This window comes from Anopheles merus, unplaced genomic scaffold, assembly GCF_017562075.2.
Source record: "Anopheles merus strain MAF unplaced genomic scaffold, AmerM5.1 LNR4000681, whole genome shotgun sequence".
Classification (NCBI taxonomy): domain Eukaryota; kingdom Metazoa; phylum Arthropoda; class Insecta; order Diptera; family Culicidae; genus Anopheles; species Anopheles merus.
Window position 1 is genome coordinate 1 of NW_024428261.1, and position 11365 is coordinate 11365.

The 11365-nt window shown below is 47.1% G+C and overlaps 1 protein-coding gene across 1 annotated transcript; it reads right to left on the minus strand.

Annotated features, from left to right (window-relative positions):
• Nucleotides 1-174: 174 nt before the first annotated feature.
• On the minus strand, nt 175-9844 carry LOC121602889 (the record flags this gene model as incomplete). The annotated part of the gene is made up of 2 exons (XM_041931646.1): nt 8739-9844; nt 175-456 (listed from the first exon to the last, which is right to left on the minus strand). Coding segments are annotated over exons 1-2 (474 nt in total), but the record flags the coding sequence as incomplete, so codon positions are not given.
• Nucleotides 9845-11365: the final 1521 nt, after the last annotated feature.

An 11365-nucleotide genomic window follows, 5' to 3' on the forward strand; every position in this document is an offset into this window, starting at 1 on the left:
CTTGCAGTACCGAACGACTGAATGTGTGTATGGTGCGTGGCATTGGAAGCTGAACACACACACACACTGTGATGGGTGAAATGAATGCTATCTCAGATAGGCCGCGAGATGATCTTTCGCGAGGGCTTTGTTTCTTTTGCGACTCCCCGTAAATGGCGAGAGGGCGCTGCTTACCTTCGAGGATCGAGTCCATCGTTGGCGTACAGCTGACTGCGCATCCCGAGATGAAGAAGAGCTCCTCCGGGCCCTCGGGCAGGTAGTAACGACCAGCTCCTGGTGCGACGGGATCGGCTTCACGATCTCGTAGATCGGCTCACCCTTCACCTTGGCGCAGACCACGTTCACCTGCGGCCCGTACGTTTCCGACACTCGCAGGAACCGGATCCAGTTGCAGTGGCGTACCGTTCGTCCATTAATGCTGGTGATTTCGTCGTACAGTCCAAACCGGTGTCGAATCTGTAGTGAAAAGGAAGAATATATGGTTATTGTGCGCTCTAACACCATGTCAGATGACAACGAGGTGGCAAAAGGAGGCCAAATGGTCATTTCCTGTGTACGCTTTCACTCAACTCTGCGTGATTTACCCTTCCCAAGTGATGAAGATCATGCATCGCTAGTGACAGCTCGTAATGCCTTAATTAATGACCAGTAACGCCCCCTTTAATGTGCTTTCCCCTACCCTTAGATACGCCTCGTTCCACTCTGGTGCACTATCCGCCACAGCCACCCCAGTAACTTGTTCCCTCCCTTGTGATTTATGAAAAATTACTCAACCATGTAACCACCGACACTTACACCGAGCATTCCGCACATTGAGGGAGGCTATATGGTTCTCCTTCTCTTCTTTTTTTAACGCGTTAAACTATTGTCACTTTACATGGCCACGCACCAACTCCCCACTCCATCGATCTCCCCACACCAAAAACGTAAAAAGACGCTTAACGAGTGTAAACATCCGTCGTCCCCGGTCCAAGAACTCCTCACTGATCGCCTCCGTTCACCCTTAGGCGATACATATCTAAGTGGACACAGCGAGGTGAACGAGGAAAAGCCCGCCAGACCATTCATGATTCCCGATCGATACAGATCGAAATTACAAATGTTGGATAATATATTTCGATGCCCACCTGCCGGCCACGGGTACGAGCAGTCGCTTTCCCAAGCGATCGCCCGTCGATCGATCGTTCCAATCGCCATTACTGCCCGGGCCAAAGATTGCAGAAATGTTTATGAATATATATGAGGAGATAAAATAAATTTCCGCTTCGCGCTACTTGTCGTTGTCGCGGAAGATGCCCCGATGACGACGCTGAACCAGCGCCTCGTATCAGCAGACGCGCGATCGCCACTCTCGGGAACAGGAAGAAAAAAGATCGAGGAAAGTGATACCGAATTGATGATCATAATTTGCAATTTCGCTGTTCTACCGATCGTCGCTCGAAAGGCGGCCGAGGGCATGCGAAAGACATTACCGATTCCCGGGAAGTCAACAAACCCTTCCAATGGGATGATGCATGCCATAAAAACGATCGATGGCCGAATTTCTTCCCTACAAGACCTTGAATAAATGCCATCATCGGCCCAAAAATGTGTCGGAGATGATTACTGATCCCTTCATTCTCGCCGATTATTATGAAGGAAAAATGCTTTTGATCCATGGGTTGATGTAGCGCATAATGGAAAATTCCCCTTTGAAAATATGTTGGGACTACTCTTCGTAGAACAAACGCATGAGAATTTAAGGGCTTACAAGAAATTTCTGGAGGTATTTTTAATAGGAACTTGTCTTCAAGGGACCCTCTCTTTATCTGTCTTTACCACTACTATGTACTCCATGTGAGGTACCGTTGATCCATGATGCTTTAGAGCCAACGGAACGTTAATCTACTCATTCAACCAATGAAAATCATGTTCTGTCATCATCCAACTCATGCAAAACCAGTTCACCGTTCATAACACACCAAGATGTTCTGGGTTCATTTCTCAACGATCGCAAATAGCGTTGCTGTCAAGTGAAAGAATTGTCACTGCAGATTGTTCTCTGATTTATCAGTCCATTCCAAGCTCCCACTCGTCTACATTCCAGCTTCTCGGTGATTTATTCTAGCACACACAACACCAACAACCCACCAAGCCACACCGCCAATCGCGATGCCTCGCCCAATTCCACGCGACACGATCAACCTGATGGAGGAAAACAAATTGTGTGTTTGACAATTTATGCACAATTATCGCATTTGATTTATGAATATGAGAGACACTTTGCTATGCCATTTTTTGCGTTGAGGTTCGACTATTGCGTTGGGAACGAATCTACTCGTGCAGGTAATCCCGCTCTCGTATGCAGACAGACAACCGGAGTGGAGAGTAGGAAAACTAGTTTCGCTTCCTGCGTTCTGGCGGCCATTGGCACCACCGCCGAACCGATGGTTTATTGATTTATACGTTTATTATCAGATTTTCGGTGGAATAGGAAACGAATCAGAAGAGACTCGGCTCCTATTAATTTCCGAAACAAACTACTCGCACTGATCCACCCCATCACCAGTCGATCCTTCCGATTATCCAGAATAACCATAAAGATCGATAGCATCCTGCACGAACGATCATCATTAAATGAGATACTCTCAGGGGAAACTCCCGGGTGGGAGCAATAAGATACGTACCGACGATAGACATATTCGGTCCATCGACTTTCGGCAGTAAAATAACGGATTGCCATAAAAATGACTCCAATAAAGCACGGCATCGCTCATCGATCTCTCCAAACGGTCGACGGTTGTTTATGTCTTGGGTTCTTCAAGAGTTTTTTCAAGCTTCTTGCGTTGTGCTGGCGTGTCCAGAGGTCAGCGGGAGATAGATTTTAGACGCACATAAACTTCAATTTGTTCCGGAGCCATGGGAGACGCCATTCTTGGAGTAGATATCATTCTCAAAGCACGCTAGCCATGGGTCAAACGCCTTGGTATAGAACCATGCTGGGATCGCAATCAGATTCTAGCATCTAGTTGAAATACGATACAAGACGTACTACTGTATCGGAGGCTCCACCAGCGTGGCAACGCGTTCATCATCCGAATTGAGCTATTTGTTCTACAGCGACTGTACGAATATCTTTTACTCTTGTTTTAGACGTTTTTCATGTTTCTTTTCGTCGTTTTGACTTAAAATCTTTATCTAATACGAAGGTAGTCGCGGTGTCTAATATAAGAAGCTCATTTTTACTCTCAAGGTCAGATTCAAAGCAGTCGAATGAAAGAGCAAGACACAAGTGAAATACGAATAGCAAGAATAACCAGGCCACGAAACAATTGCAAGATGATCACGTTTTTCCAATTTCCTTCCTCACTTTCTGACCGCAAACTGATTTAGAGCTACGTTTGATTATTTGCTTAGAATGAGCTCTTTCTTGGCACGCGTCCCATTCACAAACGAAGAAGACACGCACAAAGCAACCCGGACCCATCCCAAACCCGCCGACCTGCGCAAGATGAGCACAAACATGGGAATTACCGAACTGATCCAGAACAAAAGAATCATAACTTCACAACAAAAGCCCTGACTCATTTTCGGTAATGAACGCAACCGAGAACATTATCGGATATTCTGGCCAGTTAGCTCTTCCGGCACTGCTTCTGGTTAGCCGGCGACGGCAAGGCTGATTAGCCAGAATGAGCTTTTGGTTTCCCTTGCTGTTCGCCCATCACCGACCACCGGCCAAAGTCGTGATCAATTTATCTTTCAAATTAATATTTATTAGCTCTAAAACGATCACCCAACTGGCTGGCGTCTCCGACCAGGAAGAACAACAAGCTCCGAAAACCCGACAAATGACACTAATTTAGAGCTTCCTCACATGCTCTGTTCTCCCAACTTCTTAGCTTCTGTGACCCTCGTAAATCTCGTCGCGACGATCGCAACCGCCAATTTCAACGCTCCAAACGATCCAAACAACAAACCCATAGACTTCCTCACGAGCCTTCTGAGCCATCGGAATGCTTGTTGGAAATAGATTTGGTTTCAATTAATTTTCTCCACACAACCAGCTCTCCGAGACTCCCGGTCGGCCACAGAGCAGGGATCAGCGCTCCGGTACGTGGAAAGGCTTTCAGAGCGCTTAACATGGTCGTGATGTACTCGGACCACGAAGAAGCCTACTGACTCTTTTATGCAAATGAACGGTCGGACCTTTTATCTCGGGATCACCGGGTGAGGATCAGCGGCTACAAGAACAACTGAATTTGGAGCCTAATGTCACGGCACTCGGTCGATCGTGGAGGCTGCGTCGGAGCTAATCCAGTAGTCAACAGGCCGGGAAGCATTCCACAAGCCAGAAGCGACGCCTGGCGAAGTGTGAGAGGAGACTCAATTAAACCGTTGTAAGAGCGCCCTCGAACAAAAGTTTCCAACGAACGTATCGACCACTTCACGGATGTCTTTATTAGCGATTGAGTTGTTCCAACGGTAGCCAAGATGCACGACCCAAACACACATCGCAACAACTGTAACATCGATTCCGCCAGCAGTCCCAAGTCTCGAACTGGACTGGAACGAGTCTTGGAAAGATGTATGATACCATTGGCGTGAGTGAGTTTGGCTCTATGGTTTCTGGTCCTGTTTCCGTTGCGCGAGTGCAGTATCTCTGCGCATTATGCATAATTAAGTAATTGTTTAATTACAAAACTGCAAACGTGTTCGCTTCTGGTGCATTGTCGCTACCAACGGGAGAAAGTCCCGCTGTTCCGCAACAACTCAATTGCGCACAAGTCGTTCCGGGTGATTCACGCGGCTCATTTGCATCCCGGACCACAGACGGCTAGTAGAACCGGCATGCAATCCAGAAGCACCGGGCTCTAAAATCCAATCTTTATTTGCACAATTATCATAAAGATCCCGAGTGTATTTGTGTGCGTGTCGGGTCGGCTTACAATTCGCGATGGGTTGCCAATTCAATAACCATAACTGTCAGATGATCGAGTGAATGAGAATGGAAGGACCAGATCAAACAGAGTCGCGCTGGTCGGCGCGCCGTCTTTGCTCTGTCTCTTGGCTTTGCGTGTGCTGCTCTTCTGCAACCGGATGAGGACGATTATGATACGAGCTGGGACACTTTGACATGCAACTCGCTGGCACTGACTTCTGTCTTTGCCCTTGATTTTCCCCCACTTTCCTTCGCTCGTACGTTCTTCGTTACTTCCCCCTTTGCGACAGCTGACAGACGGATCCGAGGATCGATGCATCGACGGAAACGTTCTCACGCTCACACTGTACCGCAGACGCCGAGAGGAGCCTGTTCGGGTTCTCAGGACACCGATCTTAAGTACAGAATTTATGGACCATCGACTGGGCGACCTTCTCAAGGAAAGGGTATCGGTATAGCACCTGACCATAGGATCAGAAAACGGAGCTAGTATCAATAACACTGACCATGATGCAAGACCAGAGGATTAGTCCTGCATTCCGGCGAATGGATCGAACGAAAAAGGATTCGATTACGGAAACATGATCCAGAAAGTGAGGTTAAGACTTTCGCCCGATCCATAGTCGATCGATGTCAGGCGATGTCAGTTTCTCCGATGATCGATGGAACAGCATCAGGTGTCCTCCAAGCCATCTATCAAACCTTACAGTCAACCTACCCGTTTGCCCGGTAGCTCAGAGGCAAAGAAAGTCGGTTGATCTGTGTTCGGTCGAAGAAATAATTAAAAATCAATCAACGAACTCGCGGGGACGGGCTTTGTTTTGGTCGAACGGTAGGACTTTCTAAATAGCCATGCCTCTTTGTGGTGTTTGCGTTTGATTAATACATTCACACATTGATGGATCTCTTCTTGGGCGATCGTGTGTCCTAAGCTCTGTCCCACGATCACATCGCAAGAACTAAGTGAACCGTCCAAGGCAACAGCAAATCTCCCTCTCGGTGTGTGACAACTAGACAAAGAGAAGATATTTATTATCATTGCCGCTGTCCACAGCGCTCACGAAACCCTTTATGGAAGCGAAGTCGTGTCCACGCGTCTCGAAATGCATATTCGTCCATGCACGTAGATTAAAATATTGGCTGGACAACTCCCAGCAAGACTTCCATGCTTTGGAGTTGGCGGTCCAGTCAGCTAGAACGACGCACTGGGAAGTGGATTTCATGTCTCAACGCCTTCAATCCCTGTCTCAAGAGCAAGGTGTAGGCATATCGAGCACGTTGTCCAGGTGTCGAGTTGTCATTGATTAGGTTGTCACAGCAAAAAAGCGACCCTGTCCACCAAACACACTCGACTGTGGGAATTGACTCTGATCGCCGATTCGGCTCGGTTACAAATTCCGCAAGACTTTCCGCTTATTTCCACCGTCGACGTCGCTCTCGCGATGCAATCCATCGACTCTTTCTACGCTACCGACGAATTTATGACCCCAAGCACGGTAAGCCATAAATGCAGCAGTCAAATCCCGACTTTTAGCCGAAATGTTTCACACGCCTTCCGTTCTTTCCTCCGTCCGAACGTTCCGGCTCGATCGAAGATTTGATGCAACGACCCAAGCACCGTTTCCAAAGCGCATCGAAAGGTCATCAATTAGCGATCGTTCGCTCCGAAATGGGAGCGGGCTGCAGGATCAAATCCAATGCTGCACCTGCACCTGCAGAAACCATTCCTAAGGATCCTTCCTTTTTAATGGCCAGGAATCTCGATCCTTTGTTACGGTTCTCGGATTCGTTTGGCCTCCTTCTTTCCGATCGATCACCAGGCAGAACCTTTTTTTTATTTCAGGTTTCTTGTGATGCACTTCCCTCTACTCAAATTCGTCATTATCGGCGCCATCTATCTCGAATTGGCCAAAGAGACCGTTCGTCTCATGCTGTTTCTGCCTTTTTCTTATGCCGCTTTGCAACGCCCCGTTTGTTGGATGTCTCGTGTCGTAAAAAGTCGCACCACTGACTTCAAGTTCAAGTTTGTGAGACAATTTCCCGTCAACATGCCGCGGCTAATGCCACAACACGCTTAGGTCATTCACGCTGACACTCTAGAGACGCAATCTGAGCTAATTGTGTTGCATTATGTGACTCGCGCGGGGCTCGTTTAAGAGGGGAGCTTTATCTCATAAATAAATTATGCAAAATCCTCTTTACTCCCTTCGTCGCATTGATTCTCTAGTGAAAGTAATGCACCCGAAATAATAATAATACTTCCACCGCTCGGCAAGTTCAACGTCCGCTTATCATGTAGTAGTCGTGGCTTGATTATGGAAATTGCAGTCCTCTACGCCATCGGGCCATGGGTTGTACACCATTCACAGTGAGGTTGTTAGCACCTGTTTCGCACAGGGTTTTGTAGCCGGCTTGAACCAGCGCGCACCCAGTTAGTTCCAGAGTGCTCAGCTAATTGATGCAGTCATTTCTATTTCAAGCTTGCGAGGAATGTTTCTCTATTATTTAACCGCTCTGGGTCTCATAATTCTACGAGCAACGGGGGAGAGAGAAGAGCAACAGTTTTTTACCCTACAGCAGCAACTTTTTCTTTTTATTATGAACTATTCCACCTTCCTCCGTGCACCAAATGATCGTGTGCATTGAAATTAAAAGTGCAATGAAACAAACGCTTTGTTACTCATTTGCCAGAGTGGTTAGACCATCTTTAATTGATTTGTGAGTACATGTTCCCCCTCATTCGATCACACAACTTGTCTAGCTAGGGGGTTTCCCATACATCCCATAATTGGAGTAGCAGCAGCCGCTACTTCAAGTCATGCTAGACACTCCGGTATGCGGTGGCTCGCAAGAAAGGAAACAACATCGTGTAAATGAACCATCGAACGCTTCGTTGATTAATTGAAGAACTGGATATGTATACCGCCTTCTATGGGCCTCATGGACGGGTGTACGATGTACTTTTTTGCAATATACTACTCATCAACAACAATCCAATTCAATCACAACCATAAACCACGGCGTATCTAATAGTGGAATGATTTTATCTTCCCTTTTCCACTGATAAGCGATCACAAAAACCGGCGCAAAGTGCATGCAATACAAACGCAACGGTTTTGCAACGCCTTTTTGTTTCCCACATACCGAGCAGATCCGCTCGGTCAGGTGTGTTGGTTTGTGGTTGCACCTTAATTACCCCGTTGAACTTCTTCCAGAACGTTTCCCCCTTTTTACCTTTTATCGTGGGAACATCGCGATAAGATACGGGCTAGCACTTGTTGAATATTAAACAACGAGGGAGACGAGTAACATCTTCACCCTTCGAGCCGAAACCAGATCGGAACTAACCCTCTTCCGAATAGGAAGCGGCGGTGCACTAAATTATGACTCCCTCCCGAAACCCGAACCCCCGAAAAGTTCTTAATGTCACTAACGGTCAACGGCAGAACCTGAGCACACCCTCCTAGGGGTGCGTCTTTAAGAAAGTGACCATTCCTTGTGCGGGTTTGCGTCCCCCAAACAAACACACACACCAAAGTGAGGGTTGTTTTCTTTAAGACGTTCCCGTTTTCTCACGGTCATGGGAGGGTGCGTTTTCTTTCACACCTCGTTGACTTTCCTTGGGCTCTCACGTTGCTCAGCCCGGTGTATCGAGCCGTGCGCAGACGGGGATGTGCCATGGAACAAAGCGCTGGAAGCCTGACTTTAACGGACTTTAACGGACACTCTTTTTTACGCTTTAACTTTAGCTACAGGTGCTTTAAACCTGCCCTGTTTATCTTACACTACTGTAAAGTTCTAGAAAACGGTTACTTACGTCATCCTCCTCGATGGTGGAGTAAACGTCCAAATTGTCGATGCGCACCGTGCCTTGGAAAGGATAGCACAGCGTTCCTTGCGGGATGCTCGTGTTCGACCACACGGTGGCCGTCTGTTCGCGGGAGTTGCGGGCACCCACACCCGTCACAGCCAGTGCAAACTCCTGCGGTATTAACACACACGTTTCCATGTTCGTATTTTGTTGTTTTCCCCCTGTTTCTTATGTAAAATGTCCCTTTTGTCGCTGTAAAGCACCCTTCACTTCCTCAATGCGAAACTCAAACTCAACCTCACTTGCGTACGAAATCACTGTTACTATCGAAATCACTACCAAAATCACTCCAACTGTCACGCACGGCGAAGCAAAAGGAAACCTCGAAAACACTGGGCGGATGATCTTCGATCACTACCATAGACTCTTGAAGCGAACAAATAACTACTAAACTACAGGTACGGATTGCGGCTACGTTTTCATTGCTGTTTTGTGTCGATCGTTCGACCGGCCGGTGCTGCTGCTTCCATCACGCACGAATGCTGCGCACACCGACGGCTCATGCAAAACACTTGAAATCTGTCAGTCAGTCACCATTTCTTTTACCGGTGGCCTTACTGGTCTCTTGTTGTCACGCTCTCGGTAGTCACTGCATCGAACTGGATTGATTGTCGAAGCAAAAGGAAATATAGGCTATCGCAAAACAACACCGTAAACACCGATTTCCAATATTATCGAAAGACTTCGCACGATAAGCGACGAACCTCTTTTGCGAACAACGAAATGCTGTCTACAGAAGATAGAAAGATTCTTCCTTCCTGTTTTTTTTTTTTGTATATAAACTGTGCAGCGGTCCCGAGTACGACCCGCTTGCGACGACGTTTGCACAAATACTGGCCACCGGAGATCGTCGCGATCTGCCCGTGACCTTCCCGTCTGTCTCTGTGTGTCGAAGCCCGGGCAGCATTCGATCCGCGGCGATCACACGCTCTCCATCCCTTTTCTCGATCCCGATCGGACCGGAGCTGTCTCGCTCACGCTCGCCCCCGGGCACAGTAAAGGCTCGCCATAAAGCTCGCCTTAACTGTAGCAGCCGCGGCGGCACATTGCGCATGCTGTTGCGCATACCAACGCACACAGCCGCACCGAAACCCGAAGCTTGCGCGATCCGAAACCTGCTGCGATCGGAAACCTGCCGCACTGGGTTCGAAGGGCTATCGAGGATCGAGTAAGGTGCCTGCGGTTGTTGCCGTTTGCTTCATTCTACCCATTTTCCGAGCCCAAGGAGCGATGGAACGGACGGACGGACTGGGGAAAAGGGAGCAACAAAAGCACCACCGGTGGTGACTTCTTCACCGCCTTTGCTTTGTTGTGTATGTGTGTTACGGTCGCGGTTTATGTTTCAGTTGACTTCTCTGCTTTGCGCTGCCTGTTCGCTGTCTCCTCCCTTATTTGGGCGAAAGATGGCTCTGAACAGTGTGCAGAGTGGCAACGAACGGTGAAGCCTCCCCTACATCTTACACGGGCAGCCAAACACACACTCTTACAATGGGTAAAGTTCCTTAAGAAATGGACCAGTTTCTTATGCTCCAAAAGCTTCCCAGCCCCTTTAAGAGAGCTTTTTCTTATGCTGCTGCTCCCTCCATAGCAGAAGATTGTTCGCTCGTTCGGGTCGTGCGCGCGATCGGGAACCCAGTGGGAGCGGTCACTGCCAACTGGGCCGCGCTCTGATTGGTTCAAATCACGGTCGCGATCGCGAGCTATGGTCCCGGAATGGTGGGACGGATTCCGTGTGTGTGTGTGTGTTTCATTGATCCGATTCGCATTACGCTTCACGCTCGATCGATCGTGCACACGGTGCAAGCTTTAGCTAACCGGATAACAACTACGGAGCGGTTTAACTTCATTTCAAGGGGGCTGCAGGCTACTGTAAAGAAATTACTGTCATTTAACGAAGCAACTGGAAAGAATTTGCGGATGAAAGTTTTTTTTATGTTATAATTTTTATTGTTTCATGCGATTAACAACTTATGATAAGTACGGGTTTCGTGGATTTTTTATTGATTGATAAAGGTATACTGTTGGAAAATCATTATGTATTGATAGAACAAAATCGTTTATTAAACGTTTATTATATGACACAAAGCAGTGATTGGTGTGCAATTTAGATTTTGTTTACCTCCATTGTTCCATTTTGCTTTACTTTCCCAGTTTTTCCTTGTATTCTATGGCTGTTTAGCCTTTTAAGTATTCCAATATCCAATTGGAATTGTATATTGTTCCAATATACTCAATATAAATAGTATTCTTTATGGATTCCTATATTACAATCCTGATAGATTTGCAGACTGTGCGAGTCAAGTCTTTTGTTTCTTGTTTGTTTGTTTGTAAATTGTGTTCTTTAGTTTTTGTGCTCGATTTGTTCCTACTAAGAATGCACATGAGATCGGCAATGTAATCTTACAGACATTGTGAGTTTTAAATACAAACAAATATGTAAAAATAATGTAAAGTATTATTCTTTCGCTTGTACAGAATGAAGCTTCTCATTGTTACGTCCTTTTTCCAGCATTTCACCCTCCCAAACCCATATTCCATCGTCCTGCAGTGCATAAATAATCATCTCCCATCAA